Consider the following 25,224-nt stretch of genomic DNA (forward strand, 5'->3'; position numbering starts at 1 on the left):
TATCAACTCCATGTTTCCATGAAGAGATTTCTGGAGTATGTATGTTTGGTTCTCTGAAGCTTCCCACGTTTAGGAAAAATAAAAAACCCTGAGGACCTTTCTTGTAGTGAAGAGGCAGAGAAACCGAAAGACACATTAAGACCCTCAAACAACTCTTAAAAAATGAGAACAAACTGAGGGCTGATGGGGGGTGGGAGGGAGGGGAGGGTGGGTGATGGGTATTGAGGGCATCTTTTGGGATGAGCACTTTGACAATTTGACAATAAATTTCATATATTTTAAAAAAAATACATTCAGAAACTGTATTTGACAACAAATTTCATATATTTAAAAAAATACATTCAGAAACTGTTCTAAAAAAAAAAAAAGACCCTCAAACAGCCTTATGTCTTTGCTCAACTATGAACTGACCACTGGAATGCCCTGAAGTCACTTAGAGCCAAAGAGCTAAATGAAAGAGTTAGTCGAGAAGTAATATATAAAGAATTTGATTTTTATATTCCTTAGGATTCTCTTTTAGCTGGCTCTGGGGGAAAACAGGAAAGTGATAAACTAGAAATTTTTTGGACATGGTTGTTGGAGCTACACATTTAAGATTCTACATCATAACATAGCCAAGGCATTGGCAGGGAGGCAGCATGTGGCAGTGAAAAATGCATGGGTTCTAGAGCCAGACAGACCTTGGCTCTGCAATGTCAAAGAGCTAGATGATCTTAGGCAAGTTACATAATCTCCAGAGGGAGAGACAATGGTACCCACCACATAGGAAAAAACAAGATACCTAAAGGACCAGGTCACAACCCATGGCACATAGTAGGCATGCAACAAATACTGGTTTTCTCATGTCTCCTTCCTGAAATTTCTGCCCATTTGTTGCAGGCTAGTAGAGAAGTATTTGGGTTCCACTTCTATCACTGATGAGTTGTGAAACCTTGAACTAGTTGGGTTTTTTTAAATGTTTTTATTATTATTATTATTATTATTATTATTATTATTATTATTATTAGAGAGAGAGAGAGACAGAGTGGGAGAGGGGCAGAAAGAGAGGAAGACACAGAATCTGAAGCAGGCTCCAGGCTCTGAGCTGTCAGCACAGTGGCTCAAGCCTTTTTGAACCTGAGAGGCTGTGATGTTAGTGCTAGGAAACAGCACTAGGAAAGAAGCAATTAAAGTTCAGTGGAAGTTACAGCAAAACAACAGGAAATAAAACACAAAGGAGTTTAGCCAAGTGGCTAAAGGTCTAGGTTGAAGAGTCCCATCATCTGTGTTCAAATCCAGGCTCCACTATTTTAGTAGCTATCTGATTTGGGAGATCTTACTTACCTTCTCTGTCTCATGGTTTCTGTGGCCATAAAATGAGGATAATAATAACCTACTTTATAGGGATGCTCTGAAATACTGGCTCGTAGCAAGTGCTCTATTAATATAACTGCTGCCATCATCATCATACCATGTGTCTCTTATGAAAGGAAAGCTAGGTTGTGGTTGAGAATGAGATGCCTTTTATTTTCTGCATTGAGATGGATGCCATCAATTATCCAGCTGGCACAGAGAGGCTACCCCTCGGTTTATCCAGTGCTTCTGGGGCCTGTCTGTTGGGAGTTCAATGGAGAGGACATAGTTGGTGGAGTGGCCTGTGGTGGAGAGGATGCCTCTTCGGGCACTTGTTTTGTAGACTGGACATACATAAATGTTCTGATGTGGAAACATTGCACTTTCCCCAGGTTTCAGCCAAATAACGGGCAGTGGATCATAGAGAATTTTGGGGAAAGACTCCTCAATCTGCACTGTTTCCCTGTCCCAGCGGGCACCTTCTAAAAAGAGTCCTTTTATGTAGGCCCCATCTTCTGGGTTACTCTCCATGACTGTTTCTTGTGTGGTTACCTGGAAGAGAGAAAGCTGTAAGTTCCATTACCTGCAATTTCCCTAAATGGGGCAGCATCAAGAGATCAGAAAATCTGTTGCAATGTCTGCCTTTCCCAATATACATTTCCCAGGACACTGTGGCTTCTGTGATAATACTCCTGCCTTCACAAATGAACCAGGTCTGATTCCTAGTCAGCATGCTGTTCTCCTATATGGTAGGCATAGAGAATGCACTAAAGTAGGAGCTGGGGGGTCACATTAACTGTAACTAGCTTAGTGACCTTGCACAATCGGGACCTGGATCCATAAAGTGAGAGGTAAGATTCAGATGCATGCTGGTAAAACAGCTGTCTGGCAGGGAGAAATAAAGCCTTGATTTGCAGTTTTTGTCAATTTCTATTGTGTACATGTTTCAGGCTATTAAAACTATGTAATAACCAGCTGCAACTGGCTCTGGTGAGTTGATATGAGCCAGCTCCAGCACATCACTGTTTAAATTCAGAGGTAGTAAAGTCAAATTCCTTAAGGTGAGTGCAGAAAATGGTCCAGGTGTAGGAGAATAAGGAGTGGTGGGGATTATGATGAACCAGAGAAGACAAGCTCCATTTAAAATCATTCAAATTCTCTTTCTGTTGTTGTGAATAGAATATTTTTCTCATTTTTACTCCTAAGTACTCATTGCTAGAATAGGAAAGGCTATTGGTTTTTGTATATTTAACCAGTATCCAAGTATCCAATCACCATATCAGTATTCTGATACCTATTATCTATCAGTATTCTGACAGGTGTAGTTTTAGAGTCTTTAGGGTTTCTAGGTATACAATCATTTCAACATCAAAAAAGATGGATTTATCTATTTTCCAATATTTATCCCAGTTATTTTGTTACCTTATTGCATTAATTTCAGCTTCACGTAGCCTGTGAAGATTATCAAGTTCATTCATAAACTAAATTAAGTTTAACCAGTCTGCAACCTCTGGACAAGATGATCTTACACTTTTCTCTCCATATATGGACAAAGGTGATACTTGATTATTGGTCATTCCTTTGACTTCACTCCAAGGAAAGCACTACCCAAGACCATTAACATCTTTCCAAATGAAGAGTCCACCATGATGAATAAACAACAGGGAAGCATGCTTTAATTTTTCTTGGTATAATGGTGGCAGAGTTTTTCTCTGGAAATATTCCTTATGTATACACAGCAACAAAGCCTTGGGAATTCTCTGATTCTGTCTGGAATAGATTTTGGAGCTATTTTTAAGTCATACTAAATACTTCACTTGTACCATCTCAGAAGCATTTGGGCCTTAACACATCCAAATGTTTGGACTCATTAAAAAACAGGCAACACTGCTTTCTCTGGTTGGTCCCTTGAGCTGGCCTAACCCAAAGTATGTCTACCTCAAACTCAAATCCGATGTGGTCAATGGGGATGGTGTATTTCCGGGCATAATTCTGAGAAACACCGGTCAAAAATGACTGTGTGAAGTAAAATCCAGAGATCCAAAAGACCACAGGGGGCCCGTGGTCAATCCATTCCTGGAGAGTCACAGAAATAAAAATTCAAAATCAACAGCACATCAAAGATAGTTCAAAGGCAGGTAATGTAAATGAGTTCCATTAAGAAAGATGTTTTTTCTCTTTTTTCTCAAAACAGGTAGCCCTCTCGGTTTAGTTTGTATTTTCTCACTTTTTTTCCCCCACTTTTGAAATGAAGGTACAAACATATTTTCTACTTTAAGAAAGGCACAGGTGCAAGCTGGTGTCGGGGTATAATAGACACTGGCAGGGAATGTAATAGTGGAAACTATGTGCCTTGCCTAAACTGAGCAACAGCCACTCATCTCATAATAGTTGCCATGCAGGAATGCAGGCTCATTGTTTCAGCTCTTCCTTTTTTTGCAGGACAAACATCTGGATTGTTATGTGTAATAATTCAATGTTTACATGCTATCTCAAAAGTTTTTAAATTAGGGGCACCTGGGTGGCTCAGTCAGTTAAACATCTGACTCCTGATTTCAGCTCATGTCATGATCTCACAGTCATGGGAACAAGCCCCGCATCAGGCTCTGCACTGAGCATGGAGCCTGCTTGAGATTCTCTCTCCCCCCCTCTCTCTCTGCCCCTTCCCTGCACATACTCACACATGCACACACTCTCTCTCTCTCAAAATAAATAAATAAACTTTAAAAAAATTTTTTTAATTACCAGGCAGCCAAACCAAATATATCTATTAGTCAAATCTGGCCCATGAGCCACTAGTTTGTGACATTTATTCTAGTTCCGACTCCTGCCCTCAATTCTGGCAAGACTGTTTCCAGTAGGTGCTCAATCCATTTCAGAATGTCCTCTCTACCTGAATGCGTGTGCCAGGTGCCCAGCTGCCCTGACTCCCAGGTACCTGGAAGAAGGCCAGGCGGGCCAGCAGGTCAGCCACATAGCCCCCCAGGGGCTTTAGGGATGGGTAGGACTTGGCCATCCACATGGCTGGCACTTTACCCACGATCACGCTACTGAAGACATCCTCCAGCTCTGAGGACATCAGGACCTGTCCTTTGATGGCTCGGCCAAGATCAATGAGGCTTCTGCGAACGACCTTGGTCAGCCTGCAAGAACAAAGGAGCTGGCTCAGCCAGCTTCTCCAGCTTTACCCTACCCAAATACCCTGACTCAGGTCTCCTTTCACTTTTCCCCTCTTTGAAAGGTCAGACAAGTAATATACATTCATGATGGAAAAATTATAAAGATGAGAAAAAAATGAAATCACCTGGTATCTCACCACCTAAAGATAACTTTGATGTTTATCTTTCCAAATTTTTCTATATGTAAACATAAATTATTTTTAATGGTATTAACTATATTACTTTTTTGTAATCTGTTTTTCTCTCTTAGCGTATAGGTAGCATCTTTCCAATTCAATAGAGACCTAAATCATCCTTTTTTAATGACTACAAGGTATTTCATTTTATTTAACCATTTCCCTATTGCTGAAACATGTTATTTCTAAGTTTGTTACCACTGTTAACAACATTGCTAGGAACATCCATCCATATCAATCTTTGTGGAAACTTATAATGATTTTCCTATGAAAGGTAGAATTTCTAGGTCAAAAGGTAATACAATTTGAAGGGGTTTGATCCATATTGCCAAAGTTCTTTTCATAGATTATGAGTTCCATGCCTGAGAAAAGGCAGCCTGGGAGATGCCAAGATTGCCTGCCTGTCTCTCTGGCCTCTATGTTATGAGGCCTAGCTAAGCCCAGAGGGAATTCACCTGAGAGTGCCAAAGAATATGCCACCAGAAATAACTTGTCATCTCTAGCAATTTTTGGAATCCCAGCCAAGGGGATATGAGAATGATCATATGCAAGAAAGGGATTCCTAGACGTGTAATCACTTAATATTCATATTAAGAGGAATTTAAGGGTCAGAACTTTGGTTCATGTGCTTGGCTGAGGAGTCAAGGGGCAAAGTTACTATCTGAAGGATTATTCCACAGACCTTTGGCTGTTACACCTAAAGACTTACTTGTAAGAGTTTTTCTATTTTTTTTTTTTTAACTATGTGCTCTGCTAGTTTCAAGGTTTTAGGAAGTAACATTTGCCTCAGAAGACACAGTAATGATTCCCCTGAACTGGAAACTGAACTGTCACCTAATCATTTTGATATTCTCATACCACATGGTGAACAGGCCAAAAAAAAAGTGATTGGTGAGGATGTGGGGGTGGATTACTCAATGTGATTAATCCTGACCGTCATTGGAAAATAAGATTGCTGTTACCCTGTTCTCTTCTATTACAATGACCAGTGGTAAAGGCTAGTGAAGGCCCCTACAACCACTAAGGAAGAGTTCCTGTGACCTTAGGAGAGGATGGATGGCAGAAGAGCAAAGCCATTAGGCTTGGCATCTGGATGAATGACAACTACATCCCATCATGCAAAGTATCTGACTCACAGCAGTGCTGCTGCATCCTTAGCTCACACCCTATACTTTGCTTCGTTCCCCCATATGGTCAACTGTCTGTTGACTCTAGAGTTGACTCTAATCCTAACACTGAGAAGGCAAGGAATACTTAGATGACATTCTTCCAGTTCTCTAGTACTTCAGAGTTTAGGGATGTCCCTAAAACTAAGCAATGATCAATGAGGCAAAATGGAGACAGTAACAGATGGAGAGCTGGGAGCAGTGAGAACCTTTGACTTGAAGACAGAAGTGATGAATTTTCTCATTTGGTATATATGGTCTTTGAGAACCCTTTCAGTTTTATTTAGAAGTCAAATCAAGATGATCTATTGGGTTCTCTGCTGTAGTAACTAGAGAAGTAAGGAGGGCCAGAGACCCTTAGCTCCATGGCCAGCCCATCACACCCCTTCTCTACCTGTGTGGTAGGGGCAATGGGATAAACTTCTCTCCACCCTTTTCTATATTTGCCCTGATTTCACATATTGGGTAAGTGTATGGGCTCTGGAATCAGACAGCCTGGGTTCAAACTCCATTCTGTCACTGAATTACTGTATGACCTTGTGCAAGTTGTATAACTCTTCTGGGTCTGTTTTCTCACCTTTAAAATGGGGGCAGAGGGATTACTAACTGTTCCTATTTCAAAAGACTATTACATGGCTTGAATGCATACACATACATGGTGCTTGGAGCTATACCTGGCACTAAAGGCTCAAGAAAAGTGGCTCTGATAATTACTTTTACTATGAGTCTGCTTGGTATTGGTTTTAAGCTGATTTTACAGGTGTACTATCAATGAGTGGAAGAGAATGACTAGAAAAATTGAGTTAAACTTGGGTCAACACATGCTGGGATCGTCCTATTCACAGCCCTCCCCATAGGTGGGGCAAACCACTTATCAAGTGCATGTGTCAGTTACTGCCCATGAGATCATACCCCTACACTCCCACTCCAAGGATCCAAGTAAGACCATCCAGCCCACCTGTTGAATCTGATGAGCTCCTGCCTTAGGACAGTGTTCATGGATTCCTCATAGACCACAGGGTACAACTTCACAACCACTTCCAGGTCAAAGTCTTTGGGAAGCTTGGAGAGTATGTCCTGAGCCAGCTCCTCAATGACTTCCTTAAAGTACAGACGTAGAGAGGTAAATGAGAAACAAGGCCTGTGCACTGTGGCTTTGTCTGGGTAAACGTGAAGCAGTGAGCATTGGTCTTTTTAATCACAGCCTACAGGACCTTCCTGGGAACTCTCCTACAAAAGCCAATTCTGCCTGGGGGAAAGGAGGTCACTTACCTCTCTACCAGTCTTCTTGAAGGCATCACCTCTTGGCCCAGAAGGTAAAAAAAGCTAAGCAATAAGAGCCCTATTCTTACACCTGAAGCAAGGTTCTGACGGCTGGATAGGTAGCCTCAGGCAGTGCTGAACCCAGCCAAACTCCTCCTAGGAGAGCATCTCCCACAGCTCTCTCAGCCAGCCCCTCATAACCAGCTCATGGTACAGATGGGACTCTTGCTCAGTGCCAGTGACCGTATAGGACACCTGGGAAAGCGGTAAGCCATTCCTCAGCATCGAGCAAGAATAGCCCAGGGCAATGGGGTTGGCCAAGTAGGGGAGGGGACAGGCCTAGAGGAGCAAGGAGTAGGACCTGGGTGTGGGAGAGACACACAGCTCTGCCATCCTGTGGATCTGAAAGGCTTGGAACACACACTTCCTTCCCTTTTCTCACAGTGAGGGGAATTTCCATCCCTAAACTGAAACCAAGCAGGCTGCTCTATCTTTATACCTATTATCATTTATGGCACTATGAGCCAAATCAAGAGAAACCCACAGCTGAGAGGGTTTGAACATGGAGTAGCTCAGAAGATGGAGAAGGGAAGGGAAGGATAGGAAAGAAGAGGGTGTGGTGGAGTCAGGAGATGACAGTCCTGGATCTGGCTCTGCCTTTGAGTAGATGAATGCTTTGAAGCAGGTCTCTTCCTCCCACTGGGCTATTTCACCCCCATCTGTAGACTGAGGATGGTGGACCAGGTCTGTGCCTCATAAAGCATGGACTGCAAGAGGCACCCAAGCTGTTTCTAGGTGTTTCCAGGACATGGAACACATCATGTTGAATCACATGGTGAGAAAGTCATTCTCTTTCCAAGTTTCAGCTGCCTTTCTCTTTTCATTCTTCTCAAGGACAGTCTCAGATCAGTGCTAACTGAACGCTCTGTAACACTGGCTGATCCTCCTCTTTTCACAAGCAGCCAGCAGGGCCTCAGCAACATAATCTGAGAAGAACCTAATAACCGTTTAGTTTTCATTTTCTTTTTGTGGCTGTTGTGACTTTATGGAAGTGACACTGGGTTTCCATTTATGGTTCTGATGTGCAGAGTTTTTTTAAATATTTTATTTTTTAAGTAATCTCTACACCCAATGTAAGGCTTTAACCCATGACCCCCAGATCAACAGTTGCATGATATGCAGTGTTTAAAAGAAATGTTTTTAAGAGATTTTGTTTTAAATATTATGTAAATGTAGTATAGATGACATACGGGTAGAGCAATGACTCCTGAGGGTTATATAGGAGCAGCTGACAATCCGGAAACACTGCTGCTCTTCCAGCTCTGTATTTAAGGACTCTCAGCAGGAAGACCAGAGCACCCATGCCCCACGGAGTCTGCCAAGCCTCCGATCGTCCGCCTTCTAGGTCATCACCCACAATCCTGCATGACCACCAGACGGACAACTGTCTGTGAATGGAATTACGTCTCCCACCCAAAGCCCAATTACCTGAGGGGACTTGCCACTCCCTCCTGACTGCCTAGGGAGGGTCAGCAGCACTCCTCGAAACAGCTGGTTGGTTTCCTGGTTGTCCTTGGTGATGTCAGCATTCTCATGGAGGCCAAAGACTTCTGGGTGGGTTGTGATAGGTAGGTTCCTAAGATACTCGATATAGGACTGGAAAGGAAATGTTCAGTTGACACAAACCCAGGTCCTCTGGGGTCCCAGAGATCACTCAGGGCTTAGCTGTACCCAACCCAAGCAAGAATCACATTGGATTGGTAGCACAGGCCACATCTGCCCACCACCCCACACACCAACCACACACACACACACACACACACACACACACACACACACACACGGTGAACACACCCCAAGCTGTTCCTCATACAGTCTTCTGGGGAGTGAGTATGAAGGCAGAAGGACTGAGTATATCCCCTCCCACCCCTAGCTTCTCCCTGCTCCCCCTGCAGTTCTGGCTTTATAGTCAGACTGAACTGGGTTTGGATCCTAGCTCTACTGAAAACTAACTGTGTAACCTTGACCCCCAGTTTCCTTATCTGTAAATGGGAAGATAAGTGAAGTTACAAAGTAATAGGCCTTGGCATATAACAGGTGTTTAATAAAAGAAATCCCTCTTAAAGCTCTTACAGATTTCCTGTTTTCTTCTTCCTGTTCTCATTCTCCCATCCAGTTTTTCTGTCCTTCCCCTTTAGCCACTTTCTGAACCTTTGTTTTCAAGTAGCAATTTGCAACCAGGTTACTACCAAGGCTTCATTTTAACCATCCTTCCCCTTAACTCCCCAAGATGGGCCCCACATTTTGAAAAGATCTTGTCTATCAAATACCCAGTTTTCATTCAATAATAATAATGTCTCTCTTAGAGGCTTTTTGGAATATTGGAAATAACTTATGGTCCCAAGTCAGGAAGCCCAAAGCTACCCATGGCTCTCCTTGGCTACGCCGCAGCCCCTAGCCACATGGAGACTGCCAAGCCCCTCACCTGGTAGGAGCCATGAGGAGGAATGTAGTAAGTGTCTCCAGGAGCGAGGGAGTAATGGTCCTGCTCAATTTCCTTACAGTAGAACGTGGACAGAAGGGATAGCAGGAGACGCCTGTCTTTGTCATCAGTCACTCTGCCCCCGTAATTACATTCCCCTGTGGACAACCAACAGGAAGAAGTTGAGCTCAAGGAAGGTCATAATGAACTTAGTCATTAACCTAAAACAGAGGATTCTTCCGGCCAAGAAACTCTGCTTAGATGCAGGGTTGCTGAAACCAATGCTCACATTGGAATGAGATCAGGCCTTTTTGGTATTATGTTTGCCACAAAAATAGTACTTATTCACCACATTAGAAGTTAGGAAGTAAAAATAAACTGAAAGAAAAAACCAATACAATCACCAATAATTCCATCAAAGGTAACTGTGAACATTTAGGCATCTTCTTCACGTGTGTGGTTGTGTGTGTGTGTGTGTGTGTTTGTGTGTGTGTGTGTGTGTGTACATACATGAAAGGCATTACATAAAGGTGGTTCAGGGCAAGCACTTTGGCATAAGACAGTCCTGGGTTCCAATCCCAGCAGTTTCTCATCTGTCGAGAAGCAGAGATAATTGCAGTACCCATCTTACAAGGTTGCGGTTAATAATGCTTATAAAACATTTAGCACAATATATAGCACACAGAAAGTATTCAATTTATTACAGCTATTACAAATAAATATATTTTTGAAAATTGTGATTATCCCATACATACTGCTTTAGGATACTCCACCCCCATCATTAATATCATTCTCTGAGACTCAGGTTTCTACACTCAGATTTCTACAAAAATAATTAGGTAATTCTTTGGAAGCCACATCAAATCCATCTCGCCAAGCCCATGACGCATTTTCTAGCTGGTCCAGATTCCATAGTATGTGGGTGCCACCTGGTATTTGGTAGTTAATGGACAACACACTAGTCTTCAAGGAGGAAACACATCTGTGCGTATATGCGTGTGTGGACACACATATGCAGGCTCATTTCCAATTCCAACCATTCCAGGAAGACACAGGTCTACAGACAAGAAACAGGAGGTATGGCCTAAGGTGGGGGCAGGAGGCCTCAGCTTCTCTTGGTCTTGGAGGGGTCTAAATGTGAAGGAGGAGGATATGGGTGGCTCATTAAGGGCAGAGTAAGGGTCTATTTACTTTTTGAGTGATTTGAGCCCTGCAGATGCTGTTTTACCTTAAGCCAGACTATCTAGATTTCTGAGGCTCTCTCTATGGACTTTTCCAGGCGTTTAGCAAAGTTCAGTTTGAACATTACGGTTGGTCTCAGCTATAAACAAGCTTTTGATAGCACTATATTACATATAACAATTAAAAATATAACATCAAAGGCGCAGTGGTTTTCCCTCACTGAAGTCAGCATGGCAGAGCTCAAGGGCACCCAAAAGTGAACCCAAGTAAAGGTAAATCTCAGGCACAGAGTCATAGTGCAAGGTCCTGCCACCACACCCTTATCAGCAAATTTTCCTCCAGGGGATACCCTTGCAGGCTTTGGGTTTTATGTTTGTGAAGAAAGGTGGATTTCTTTATAGCTACTTATAGGTCTATTCTGGTATCAAGAGCACAAGTTCCTATGGGAGCCAGGACGTACTTTTGTCTTTTTTTAATATTTATTTTTAATTTTTTAATTTTTTTAAAGGAGCCCAGCTATTTTTTAAATTTTTTTAATGTTTATTTATTTTTGAGAGCAAGAGAGAGCATGAGCAGAGGGGGCGCAGAGAGAGAGGGAGACACAGAATCTGAAGCAGGCTCCAGGCTCTGAGCTGTCAGCACAGAGCCCGATGCAGGGCTTGAACCCACCAACTGTGAGATCATGACCTGAGATGAAGTTGGACACTTAACCGAGTGAGCCACCCAGGCACCCCTACTGTTTATTTATTTTTGAGAGGGGGGGTGGAAAGAAAGCACACACTCGAGTGGGGGAGGGGCAGAGAGTATGGGTGGGGCAGAGAGGGAACGGGGGACACAGGAGCCAAAGTGGGCTCTGTGCTGATAGCAAAGAGCACAATGTGGGGCCTGAACTCATGCACCGTGAGATCATGACCTGAGATGAAGTCAGAAGCTTAACCGACTGAGCCACCCAGGCACCCTTGCTTTTGTCTCCTCTAAGGTCTCTACTCTCCCTGCCAAAGGGCTGGGGGTACCAGATGAATAATGCATTGACTTCGGCCCATTGTATGTGATAACCACTGTTCAAACAAGATCTGTCTCTTTGGTTAGTGTCAGCACAGAGTTCTAATGATCATCCACATCTGGTTTTTCTTTCCTTCCAGGCACATAGGCAAGTTACACTTCTCTGGGTCCCTTGTGGGGGCCAGGTATGGGAGACAACTTCTTGTGCATTTAATTCCTGGCATGAGCCCTTCAGTGCTATTCCTGTGGCAGTGACCACACAAGTATGAGCTGAGACACGGCATCAAAAGTGGGTGGAGCTTCTGTCAGCTGGTAGATAGATAATCACAATGAGCACAGACCCCTGCCATTTCACCCCAGACATGTAGAGTGGCTGAGAAATGGACCTTAGATGTCTTACACCCTTGAGATGTGGGGGTTGTTGATTCTCCTGGCCTAATTAGTCTATGCTGACTGGTCTAGGTGGGAAGTGAGTCTCCTCCAGTGGGCTGACACGGTCAGGGCAGGTTGCTTTATGGGCTCCAGGCAGTCCCATACTAAGACCTTATCCTAGGGCAAGTATGCACTCATTCTGCATTCTGAAGAACAGCCCTGGCATATGCTTCTGCGTGACCTGAAATGAGAGGAAAATGACTCACTTCTTTAGAGAAGTTCTTTCACCAAACTAATATCCACTGAGCTTATGTTGTGCATGTCACTTGGGGTTTCATTTTAGGGGACAGTGTACTGCGTTAAGTAAGGTCTACGTGACCTTTTACAACCGAAATTAATCACTCTGAAGTACGATTTCTCAATCTTAGCAGTATTAACAAGTTGTACTGGATAGTTCTGTGTGGTGAGGGTTGTTCTATGCGTTGTGGGGTGTTCAGCAGCATCCCTGGCCTCTACCCAGTAGCATCTCTATTTAGTGGTGGCAAGCAAAAATGTCTCCAGACATTGCCAAATGTCCCCTGGGGGACAAAACTGCCCTTTGTTGAGAACCACTGCTCTAAGGCCTCAGTCTCATTGACTCTAAAATGGGGTCACTAACATGAAGCTCATAAGGTTACTGTGAAGACTCAAGGTGATGATTGTGTATATATGGAGCATCTGCCACACAATCGGGGAAAGGATCCACACAAACTCCTTAACATATGGAGCTGAGGAAGGAACTTGTATGTAATCTTTAAAAAAAAAATTTTTTTTTAATGTTTTTATTTCTGAGACAGAGACAGAGCATGAGTGGGGGAGGGGCAGAGAGAAAGGGAGACACAGAATCTGAAGCAGGCCCCAGGCTCCACGCTGTTAGCACAAAGCCCGACGAGGGGCTCGAACTCACAAACCGCGAGATCATGACCTGAGCCGAAGTCGGACTCTTAACCGACTGAGCCACCCAGGTGCCCCCGTAATATTGAAGACACCAGGGTTTTCCAACTGTGCTGCATTTTGACCTTTCGCCATGGTATTCCACTCGCTTTACCCATCTATATTTTATCTCCTATCTCTGGGCCTACATGATGTGTTCCATGAGGGAAGCAACCAAGTTCTATCCATTTACATTCTTCTATATCATGTACTAGTAAATATCTGAGTGACTAATAAAAGGTCACTGTAGACTGCTTTAATATAAAACAGCAAGTGATGTTTTCACTTTAGGATACCTGTGCTGGGAACGTTCTCCTTCTTTTTTCCCACTGCCTACCCTGCTTTCTTCTTCCACTTGTAAAACTCCTATTCATCCCTCAAAACCCATCCTTTATGCCTTCAGGAAGTATTCCATGATTACCCCCTACCCCATCCCTGAGATTTAATCACTGCGTTGCCTTTCATCTTTATAAATGTTTCCCTTGCTGAATTTATGACTGTATTGTCATTTATTTCTTTATATATATTTTTTCCTTTGTGGACTGTGAGCCACTTGAAGGTAGGAATTGTGTCTTCGTTTTTTATAATATCTGTCATGGTGGCCAGCATTAGTAAGAGCTCAATGTTTGTTGAAAGAATGATTGAGTAAATAAATGAATGGAGGTGGAACCAGAAGAGCAGAGGGGTGGAGTAGGATACTGGACATTTATAACTGCAAAGCTTCCTCCCAGAAATACCTGTCAGGTAAGTCAGAGCGTCAAATGGCACCTCCTTGTAGTCGTTCAGAAACATCTGGATCTGCCGCATACTAATCCGCAGGTCAGATTCATTGAATTCATAAGGAATATTCCAGCCTGCACAAAGCATAGAAGAATTAGAGACTTCAGTGCCAAGAGCTCATAATTCCACTCAGACATTGAGCTGTAGAGTTAAGCATCATGTGGAGCAGCAGCCTCTTTCAGCCCCATGAACATCAAGTACCAGGCCAACTATTAGCCTTGACATTTACTGCCAATGTGGGAGTCATTCTGCCTGAGAAAACATCCATTCTAAAATCAATTTTCTTATGGATCTCCCCATTTGTTAAGGTAGATGTTAATATGCTGGGATTTGTGGAATGAGAATAATTCACCCTGGCTGGAATACTGTGGTAATGCACAGGGTTCCAAAAATAACACTAAAGCATAGCTAGAGAGCAATATCTTATGATTAGGCAACAGAACTAAATCAGCTTGGAGAATTCCCCTCCTCATGCTCATGGGAAAAATGGGATGGCCAGCCTTGAAGAAACTATCAAGGGTATTTTCAAGGGTATAATGATAAATGCCCAGAGGGGCTGGAAAAGTGACATAAATATGTGAAGTGGGCACAGTGTAAGACAGCAGAGTTCAGTGGGATGTGTGCTCTGCAGGGACATTTAATCTCCTCCTGAACATTTACATGCAAATAAAAATTTAGCAAAATAAAAAATTCGTGTTCTGGCAAAAAACCCACAACTGGCCTGTTGGCTCCAAGCCAAACTCTTACATGGATTTTTGGAGATCTGGCATGGGTGGGAGAATAGTGGTGGGAGAATATGGTATATGAAACACAGATGTGGTGGGAGTGTCCAGCCCAGGCTGTGTCATCCCTGTACCCCTCAGTGGAATGGTCAGGTGGTCTGGGAAGCTAACAGGGGCTGTGGGTGGTGGGAGAAGGAAAGGAAGAAGATGCTCAGAGAGAATCACCAAGAGGACAGTTTGCCTCCATATTTAAGCCAAAAGAACAGCTGAAAATGCATCGCCTTGGGCCATTTCAAGGCTGTTGAACAAAATCAGAGGTAGCCCAACCTTTAAACCATGTGGATATGGAATCTGTATTTAGCAGTTGGATGTTCTGCTCTAACAACAGCATTAAGTTAAGATAAAGTAGTAAGTTAGGCTATGGACAGGATATGTTAATAATGAAATTTATTTTTAGTTTTTCAAGAAGAAGCACAGGCAAATGTCCCAGTTGTACTTCCTTCATTGTTATGCACATGTTTAGAGAACTACTCAAAATTTCATAAATTACCTGGTGACAACTCCCTGGAAAATGGCCATTGTACCTAAGATAGGCAAATACTCACCAAAGGGAAGGGCTTACAATTTTTTCATTAACATATTACTTCAATAATTAGGAGACCTCTAATTTTGGAGCAACATCTCTTTTCTTGACATTGATAGTGACCTAATTATAGGGTTGTCAAATTTATCAAATAAAAATACAGGACAGTCAGTGAAATTTTAATTTCACTTAAACAAATCATGTTTAGTCTAAGTATGTCCCAAATATTACATGGAATATACTTATACAGCATTTTACTGGCAACCTTATCGGAGTATAAACTTGAACACATACCTGCATTTGTCTGTGATCTGTGCCCCAGCAGCCCAGGTACACTGTCATCACTTACCTAAGGGTCCAAAGTTTCTCCTTTCTTGAACAATGGCGTGGAAGAAACATAGCCCGAACAACAGCTTCTGCCATATGACTGCCTTTGTACAGCTTTGGAAAAACACGGGGTCCGAGATGGGGTCATTGAGATAGGAGCGCAAAAGATTGGCCCGCAGCCCTTTGGGGGGCTCGTTGGTCATTTTGATCCCATTTTGGAGAATGCTGACTGGAAATTTCTCTGATGGATAGCTGGTTAACCAGAGTCTGGAAGAACAACAGATCTAACTATTTAGAGCAATGCAGTAAGTTATATTAAAAAGCGATAACAAAAAATAATAGCCACCATTTATTAAGCACTACTGGATGCCAAACCCCATGATAAGAATTTAATGTATGTCCCTTCCTTGACCCTCTCAGCCACCCTATGTGAAGGGATTAGCTATTCCCTTATACCAGGGAGGAAACGGAGGCATGCAGAGGTCAACTGGACTTTTCAAGGACACACCACTTAGAAGCAACTGAAATGGGATGTGTACTCAGGCTCCTTGACTCCAAAGGCCATCTTAAACACCACACCATATTCCTCCCCTGCAAGACTACCTGAGAATCTACTAGGTCAGTATGATACCTGGCACCCCAGGAGTTGCCAGGAGGGAAGGGAAGAGGCCATAAACAGGTAGATTGAGGTCTGACTTCAGGCTGCAGTTAGGTGATATTTAGCTCATACCATGCAAACCAACACAAGGCTACAACATAGTTTGAAGTAGCTGCCAACTTTTAAAAAAACTGGGACTTTCTTTTAAAATTCTAGATTCCCATCTTCCCTTTAAAATAATGAGAAAATCTGAACACAAGGGGCCTGCATTCCTGCATGGCAATAGTCACTTGGTATTAGGTAGTCACTGCTCTTCTCTAAAGGTCATGCATGGGCCTCTAGTTCACTGCAGTCCCCACCACTCTCCGTTGATGTCCAACACTGAGGCTGACTGCCCATGATGACTGCCACTGTACTGTGGGAACTGGAATATCTCCTGTGGCCAAGTCCTCTTCATTCATATATGTTATTCCTGGCTCCTATAGGCACTTGGGGTAATAACTTTTGTGTTAGGATCATATTACAGAAGACCATAATATCAGCATAAATAATTTTTTGTTCAATGTTCATTGTATCATTGATGGTACTTAATCAAGTCACCATCCCAAACCAAACAGAATTCCTGAAACTAATTGGATTCCTTTAAACTCTTCTATGGATTTTATAGGAGTCTTACATGTATATAATAAACTATGGCCTAATCTGGCTTTGTAAATAAACACCAAACACTTTCCTATTTTCAGGCAAACATGACTAAAATGAAAATAACCAGGGGCACCTGAGTTAAGCATCTGACTTTTGCTCAGGTCATGATCTCATGGCTTGTGAGTTCAAGCCGTGGGTCGGGCTCTGTGCTAATAGCTCAGAGCCCGGAGCCTGCTTTGGATTCTGTGTCTCCCTCTCTCTCTGCCCCTCCCCCACTTGTGCCCTCTCTCTCTCAAAAATAAACATTAAAAAGAAAGGAAGAAAGAAAGAAAGAAAGAAAGAAAGAAAGAAAGAAAGAAAGAAAGAAAGAAAAAATAACCAGCAAACTTTGTAGCCTAGAACAGGAGTTGGCAAACCTTTCCTGTAAAAGGTCAAAGAGTAAATTTTTAGGCTCTGCAGGCCATATGGTTTCGGTTAGAACTACTTATATTGTGAAAGCAGTCACAATAGACAGGATATGAATGAGCATGGCTCTATTTCAATAAAACTTTATTTATGGACACTGAAATTTGAATTTCATATAATTTTCATGTGTCATGAAATATTGTTGTTTTGATTTTTTTTCAACCATCTAAAAATGTAAAAACTCTTCTTAGCATATAGGCCATACAAATCAGGTAGCAGGCTGTATTTGAACTACAGCCTGTAGTTCGCTGACCTCTTGCCTGGAATAAGAGAACATTTGAGTTGAAAAGGGCTTTGAAGTCTGTCTGGTTCATCTCATCATTTTGTATACGCAAAAATTGAGGCCCAGTTTTGCTAGGCTTTAAAATTCACACAAAAAATAGGTAGCTCTTTCCAGTATTGATTAAAATTCCACAGAGCCCAAGAAATACAGGTTAGAGCAGCATGGACATTGGTGCCTACACTACAGGTGAGATTTCTTCCATGACAATTTTAAAAATCAGATTTACTGACATTTAATCTACTTTCCCAGACACATCTCCTATTATATCCCCCAACAACTTCTCATAGTATATACCCCATATTCATAGAATAACTTCTCAGTGTTTTCTTCATATGCATCTTTGCTTTTATAGATGCTATCCCTTCCAGCTGGAATGTCCTTCCTGCAAAACGATCATCTTTCAAAACCCCAGGCAACTGTCAGGCCTCTAGGCACTCCCCAGCTTTCCCTTCCCTTTTCTGTGTTCCAGGGTTCTTATTCAAACGAGTACAGCAGGTACTGCATGGCATCAACATCATTCATCCATGGTCTGTTTTCTGCTAGATGAGAACTGCGTTTGCTCATCTTTGCACTCCCAGCCACCAGCATGACATCTGGAGCTCAAGATTGGGGCCCGGAAACAGGTAGTGGTGGGGCAGCACCTCACCTGAATCTGATGTTAGTGCTTTCAGGAACAATCACCTCCTCACAGATCTTCTCCAGTGTAGGCATCCAGCTTGTGGCCAGGTGGCAGTTCTGTAATACCACCCAGGTGCCATCTTTGATGGCAGTGTTGATCATTTTGGCAGCAATTGAGCCTTGGCCTTGGCCAAGGGAGATGGTCTGTGTTCTGGTGCCTCCCATGCCAAGATCATCAGCAAACTTCAGCAGGCCTGAGACCAGGAAGAAAAGGGTTTTTTTGAAAGAGGACAGGCCAGCTAAGACCATATTAACAGGGACTATGCAGAAAGAAGGGCTACATCAAAATTCTGGACTCAGAAAGAAACTCACTGGCTTCTGTCAATTACAAAAATAAGCATCTCTATGGGGAAGATTTAGACTTCTTTTAAGAGGATGAATGAAGCTACTATTGATTCCTCTTTTGTTCTGAATACATAGACATTCTTTTTTTTAAGTTTAAAAAAATGTTTATTTATTTTTGAGAGAGAGAGAGAGGGAGAGAGAGAACATGAGAAGGGGACAGGCAGAGAGAGAGGGAGACACAGAAGCAGGCTCCAGGCTCTGAGCTGTCAGCACAGAGCCCAGCCTGGGGCTTGAGCCCACGAACCACAAGATCATGACCTGAGCCAAAGTCAGATGCTTAACCAACCAACTGAGCCACCCAGGAGCCCCTCTAAGTTTTTTTTTTAAAGTAATCTCTACCCGCAGCATGGAGCTTGAACTCATGACCCCAAGATGAAGAGCCTCATTCTCTTTGAACTGAGCCAGCCAGGTGCCCCAGGCATTCTTTATTTAAAAAAATTACAAACTGAATTATATAATACAAACAATAACAACAACAACAAAAAAACAGAGTCTGAGAGACAGAATTTCCCAGGTGCCAAAAATGAAGAGGGAACTCAAAACTAAAGAGATGAACACACAACCAAAGAACTAGAAACTGGGTTGTTACAAATGTATTTTACTAGAAAAATAGGCATTTGTACAGTGAAATTTCAAGTAAGTCTCTTTCTCTTCTCTTTTCCTCTGAGGCAGCCAATGTTACTAGCTTTTTGTGAATCCTTCCAAACATATTTTATGCATTAAATAAATGCATATATACTATTATGTGAACTGCAGAATACTACACTTGCTTCTTTCACTTAGATGTTTTCCACATCAATACAGGCACAGCTCAGAGATATTGCGGGTTTGGTTCCAAACCATCGCAATAAAGTGAATGATGCAATAAAATGAGCAAATGATTTTTTTTGGCCTCCCAGTGCATATAAAAGTTATGTTTACACTACAATATTACCCACTAAGTTTGCAGTAGTATTATGTCTAAGAAACAATGTATGTACCTTAATTTAAAAATATTTTATTGCTAAAAAATGCTATCATCTGAGCTTTCAGTAAGTTACAATCACTGATCACAGATCACCATGAAAAACAATGGAAAAGTTTGAAATATTGCCAAGAATTACCAAAATGTGACCCAGAGACATGAAGTGAGCAAATGTTGTTGGAAAAATGGCACCAATACTCTTCCTGTCATCTTGGAGCCTGTGGCGGCCTGCTGGAAACAGGACTCCTAAAACGACAAATATGTCTGGAAGGCTGTGGTCCAAGGCCAATTTTCTTTGGAACCAGAGGGAGCACACGGCACTTCTTAAAATTGAAGGTGTTTATGCTCAACATGAAACTGAATTCTATCTACGCAAGAGATGTGCTTATGTGTACAAAGCAAAGAACAACACAGTAATTCCTGGTGGCAAACTGAAGAAAACCAGAGTACTCTGGGGAAAAGTAATTCATGCTCATGGAAACAGTGCCATGTTTTGTGCCAAGTTTCAAAGCAACCTTCCTGCTAAGGCCACTGACCACAAAAATCTGTGTGATGCTGTACTCCTTAAGGATTTAAACTTAACTGAGAGGTACCCGGGTTGCTCAAATATTCGACTTCGGCTCAGGTCATGATCTCCCAGTTCGTGAGTTCAAGCCCCACATCAGACTCTCTGCTGTCAGTGCTGAGCCTGCTTCGGATCCTCTGTCTCCCTCTCTCTCTGTCCCTCCCCTGCTAGTGTGCACACATGTGCTTTCTCACTCTCAAAAATAAGTAAATATTCCTAAAAAAAAACTCTCCTTAGACATTCTGTCATTAAAAAAAATACATACATACATACATACATAAATGTGTAGATTTGTTCTCTTAAAAAAATAAGAAAACTAGGGCGCCTGGGTGGCTTGGTCGGTTAAGCGTCCGACTTCGGCTCAGGTCATGATCTCACGATCTGTGAGTTCGAGCCCCGCGTCGGGCTCTGTGCTGACAGCTCAGAGCCTGGAGCCTGTTTCAGATTCTGTGTCTCCCTCTCTCTCTGCCCCTCCCCTGTTCATGCTCTGTCTCTCTCTGTCTCAAAAATAAATAAACGTTAAAAAAAAAAAACAAGAAAACTGGAACTGATAGGTTGCTTGATGCAGGGTTGCCACAAACCTTCAATGTGCAAAACAAACAAACAAACAAACAAAAAAACCGGATCTGCAAAGTGCAGTAAGGTAGAGCACAATAAAACAAGTTATGCCTGTACATACAGAAAAGTCTTATTCTTTTTCATGGTTACATAGCATTTCACGATTGGAATATACCATACTTTATTTAACCAATCTGGACGTTGGGTGATTGTGGACACATAACTTTTGCACTCATAAGAAATGGGGGGCTAGAACTGAGACTTTTGTAGACAGTTGGGACCTTCAAAGGGCTGCACCTTTATGTTAAGGTGGCCAGAAATCTGGCTACTGGTCTAGAAGCAATGCAGAAGCTCATTGGTGGAAAAAATAACTCTCTGCTGAGAAAACTAAACACTAAGCCTATGCCACATGTGGATGAAGGGTGTGGGTTTATAGTACCTGTGGGTGGGATTCCCCAACTGAGAAATTTCCCATAAAATTGATATAGAATGGGGGCACCTGGGTGGCTTAGTTGGTTAAGCGCCCGACTGTCCATTTTGGCTCAGGTCATGATCTCATGGTTTCGTGAGTTTGAGCCCCGTGTCAGGCTCTGCACGCGCCTCTGTGAGGTCATGCACTCCGTGTGACAGTGTGGAGCCTGCTTGGGCTTCTCTCTCCCTCTCTGTTTGCCCCACCCTGCTCATGTTGTCTCTGTCTCTCTCAAAATAAATAAATAAACTTAAAAAAATTGATCTAGAGTGGCAACCCCCCCTGGGGCATCAGTGTTTGCATATGCAAAGTCGTTCTGTTAGGGCACTCCTAAAACCCAAGGTATTAGGAGACTCCCACAAAAGAACACAAGATTGCTGATTGTGAACTCACAATAAAAAATTACAAGCTACGTGAGGAAATATATCACTATAAGGGATAGCACATAAAACAATCAGGAGAATTTATACTCCACAGATTATATACGAACTCTGTTATGAGCCCAATTATGTCTCTTTCAAATCCATATGTTGAAGCCCTAATTCCCAGGACCTCAGAATGTGGCTGTATTTGGAGATGGGGTCTTTAAAGAGGTAATTAAGTTAAAATGAGGTCAACAGGGCAGGTCCTAATCCAACAGGACTGGTGTCCTTAAAAGAGGAGGAGACTGGAACAATGACATACTCACAGAGAGAAGACCATATAAAGACATAGGGAGAAGATGACACAGGGAGAAACTGGCCACAAACAAGCCAAGGTCTCAGAAGAAATTAACCCTGCCGATGCCTTGATTTTGGATGTTTAGTTTCCAGAATTGAGAGAAAATAAATCTCTCTTATTTAAACCACTGAGTCTTTGATATTTATTTATAGCAGCCCTAGCAGATTAATATAATTTCTGAAAAAGACCATGAAAGAAATACATCTAAAAATCAATAAAGAAGGACCACAAAGCATAATAAAATTCACAGTCCTACGAAAAAAGAAATACATGGATTTGGAATAAAACAAATAAAACTTCTAGAAATGGAAAGCACTGTCACTGCAGATAAAAACTCAAAGTACTGATTAAAAGCACAGGGTAGAGACAGCCAGAAAGAATTAGTGAGCAGTAAGGTCTGCAATCAATGATCTATCCAGTAGTACTCATATTGTGGTTTCCAAATCCTGTGGCCTGTTTTGAAAGAACTGGAGTTCCTTAAAGAAATGTCTGTACAAGATGAGCCCAGAATACATGTTAATTCTATACGGCAAGGATGCTATATAAAACCACTGGGGTTATGTGAAAACTACTAGGCATGAAGGGGCCCCTACAGGCTAGAGACTGAATGATTTGAAAACCAAAAAGAATAGTAAATAAAAAAACACCACCATGTTTGAAACACCCACTATGTTAAAATCTATGCATTCACAATGGCACAAAGAAAATCTTATTGCTTAAGTAACTTCACAGGATACCAGGGCACTAATTTATTAATATGAAGTTTGAGAAATCAAGAGAATGAACCAAGTGTCTATTCTGCTGGTCTTTTTTGAGCTATAGTCAGAGTAAACCAAAGAGTTGACCAAGGAAATTTTTCTTCATAGAGGAGTTCCAGCGAATAAATGCAAACATAGTTGACAGAATTAAAATACCATTTTGTAGCCCTAATGAAATAATGGATCTGGGGATTGATTTTTTTAAGGCCACTAAAATCATCAGGTCAGTTGTTTCCAAAACATACTGGAATTATCTGAAAGACTTTTTTCTTTTTTTAATGATTGTTTATTTTTGAGACAGAGAGAGAGAGAGAGAGAGAGAGCAAGAGAGAGCACGCAAGCAGGGGAAGGGCAGAGAGAGGGAGACACAGAATCTGAAGCAGGCTCCAGGCTCTGAACTATCAGTACAGACCCTGACGCTGGGCTCAAACCCAAGAACCATGAGATCATAATCTGAGCCAAAGTTGGACACTTAACCAACTGAGCCACCCAGGCGCCCCTACCTGAAAAGCTTCTAAAACACAATGCCTGAGCCTCATTGACAAAGATTTTAATTTAATTGGTTGAGGGTGTGGCATGCACATGGAGGTTTTTCTTAATCTGCCCCCTGCCCCTCAAACTAGGTGATTCCATTGTGCAGCCAAGATTGAGAACCATCACATTAGCTGTGAGGCTGATGGGAAACTTTACAAGGGAAGCAGAATGGGAAGGTGGATCACAATGACAGTGCCTGAGTCCACTGATAAAACTTAATCAGAAAGGGAAAGACAATCAGATAGTATATGCTTCCTGGTGTGAGGCACTACAAGGGACACAGTACCCGTGAGGTCTCCTGGGAAGTTACCCAAGTTAAATCTGATCAGGCCTCTAGCACAGACAGACAGGAATATGCAACATATGCCACTGGACACAACTGGCCCATCCTTTGCCAGCACATCATCATTTTACAGACCATACTATGACCTTTCCTCCATTTCTCTTTACCTTTCCTGGTTTACCCTCATTGCTCTAATTTAAATCTGCCACATAAAGGACATAGGGGTTAAAATAAAGCTACTAGAAAGGGACCATGAATTTATCTTTGACAATAACACTGTGGTATGGGAGCGTGGAAAGGGTACTAGTTCGTTTCAGCTCCCTCCTCCGACTTCCTCCCTGGTGCACAGCTGCCAGCTTTCCATCCAGGTCAGGATAAGTGTCAAACACCTCAGGGGTTACAAAAGAATGGCAACCTTGTCATTTGCATTTCTGGTACTTTTCTTCATTCAGCCACAGAGAAAATGAAAGCTTTGAGATCCAGCGGAACAGAAAACAAATCTATTTCTGTCAATAACTCATACCTGTTAATATGCAATAATTGATTTCTGGAAAGATACACAAACCAGTAATAATGGTTACTTCTGGAAGGGTTAGGAGGAAGATATACCTTTCACTCTACACAAGGGTTTCTCAACCTCAGCACTACTGACATTTTGGGCCAAATAATCCTTTGTTGCGGGGGATTGTCCTGTGCACTGCAGGATGTTTAGTAGTGTCCTTGGGTTCAATCTACTGGATGCTAGTAGCACCCCCTACTTGTGACAAAAAAACGTTTCACCACTTTGCCAAATGTCCCTTGAGGGGGCAAAATGGCCCTGGTGGAGCCACAGTCCTATACTTTTCCACATTGATTTTTTTTTTTTTTTTTTTTTTTTTACTATATACAGTTATACACAGTATTAGTCATTACACTTTAATTGGGGGCACCTGGGTGGTTCAGCTGGTTGAGCATCTGACTCTTGATTTCTGTTCAGTCATGATCTCACAGTTCATAAGTTTGAGCCCCACTTTGGGCTCCACACTGTCAGTGCAGAACCTGCTTAGGATTCTCTCTCTCCCTCTCTCTCTCTGCCCCTCAACTCACACGCATGCATAGGCACACACTCTCTCACTTTCTATGTTTCTTCTTTTTTAAATGTTTATCTATCTTTTTGAGAGACAGAGAGACAGAGCACCAAGTGGGGAGGGGCAGAAAGACAGGGAGAGACAGAATCTGAAGCAGGCTCCAGGCTCTGAGCTGTCAGCACAGAGCCCGACATGGGGCTTGAACTCTCGAACCATGAGACCATGACCTGAGCCAAAGTCGGATGCTTATCTGACTGAGCCACCCAGATGCCCCCTCTCTCTCAAAATAAACCAACATTTAAAAAAACTTTAATTTAAAAATTAAAAGAAAAGAGAAAAGCCTAATTTAGAGAGGCAATAGTATTAGAAAATGATTTAGGACGAAGATGATAAACTACCACCCAGTAGGCTAAATCTAGTCCTGGTCTGGCCCTCACAATTTTTAGGAAAGAATTTGAATGAGTTATCAGGATGTAAAAATGGGTGATTTCTGCATTTCTGATTTCTCTTGAAAAATCAGGTGACCTAGCCTTCCTGGGCTCACATTATCAGATGGCATGGTGCTTCGGGGCTGAAGAGGAGCTGCTTTCTTTAGGTGGGAAAAGAAATTTTCAGTGGCCTCACCCTCACCTTCACCTGTTAACTGTTCACATTTCAAAGCATCTGAGTTTGAGATTCCTGCTGGAAGGGACACGCTGTTGTCATCCATTCATGCATCCTGGGGTATTTATGTTCTTCACACAACATTCTGCCC

The 25,224-nt window shown here is 42.3% G+C and overlaps 1 protein-coding gene across 3 annotated transcripts in view; it reads right to left on the minus strand.

Annotated features, from left to right (window-relative positions):
* Positions 1–1,485: 1,485 nt before the first annotated feature.
* Positions 1,486–25,224, minus strand: part of DNAH3 (dynein axonemal heavy chain 3) — a 168,296-nt gene continuing 144,557 nt past the window's right edge. For 2 of the 3 annotated variants that reach the window (XM_053894414.1, XM_053894415.1), the window contains 9 exons: positions 18,176–18,401; positions 15,561–15,805; positions 13,864–13,980; positions 9,602–9,756; positions 8,605–8,772; positions 6,812–6,954; positions 4,271–4,475; positions 3,271–3,408; positions 1,486–1,884 (listed from right to left, as the gene is read on the minus strand). In XM_053894414.1, coding sequence (XP_053750389.1) covers positions 1,531–1,884; positions 3,271–3,408; positions 4,271–4,475; positions 6,812–6,954; positions 8,605–8,772; positions 9,602–9,756; positions 13,864–13,980; positions 15,561–15,805; positions 18,176–18,401 — 1,751 coding nt within the window. In that variant the 3' untranslated portion in view covers positions 1,486–1,530. The remainder of the gene's footprint in view (positions 1,885–3,270; positions 3,409–4,270; positions 4,476–6,811; positions 6,955–8,604; positions 8,773–9,601; positions 9,757–13,863; positions 13,981–15,560; positions 15,806–18,175; positions 18,402–25,224) is intronic. The other variant, XR_008419332.1, reaches the window with a different exon arrangement.

This window comes from Panthera pardus, unplaced genomic scaffold, assembly GCF_024362965.1.
Source record: "Panthera pardus isolate Hobbes unplaced genomic scaffold, ASM2436296v1 HiC_scaffold_5, whole genome shotgun sequence".
Taxonomy (NCBI): domain Eukaryota; kingdom Metazoa; phylum Chordata; class Mammalia; order Carnivora; family Felidae; genus Panthera; species Panthera pardus.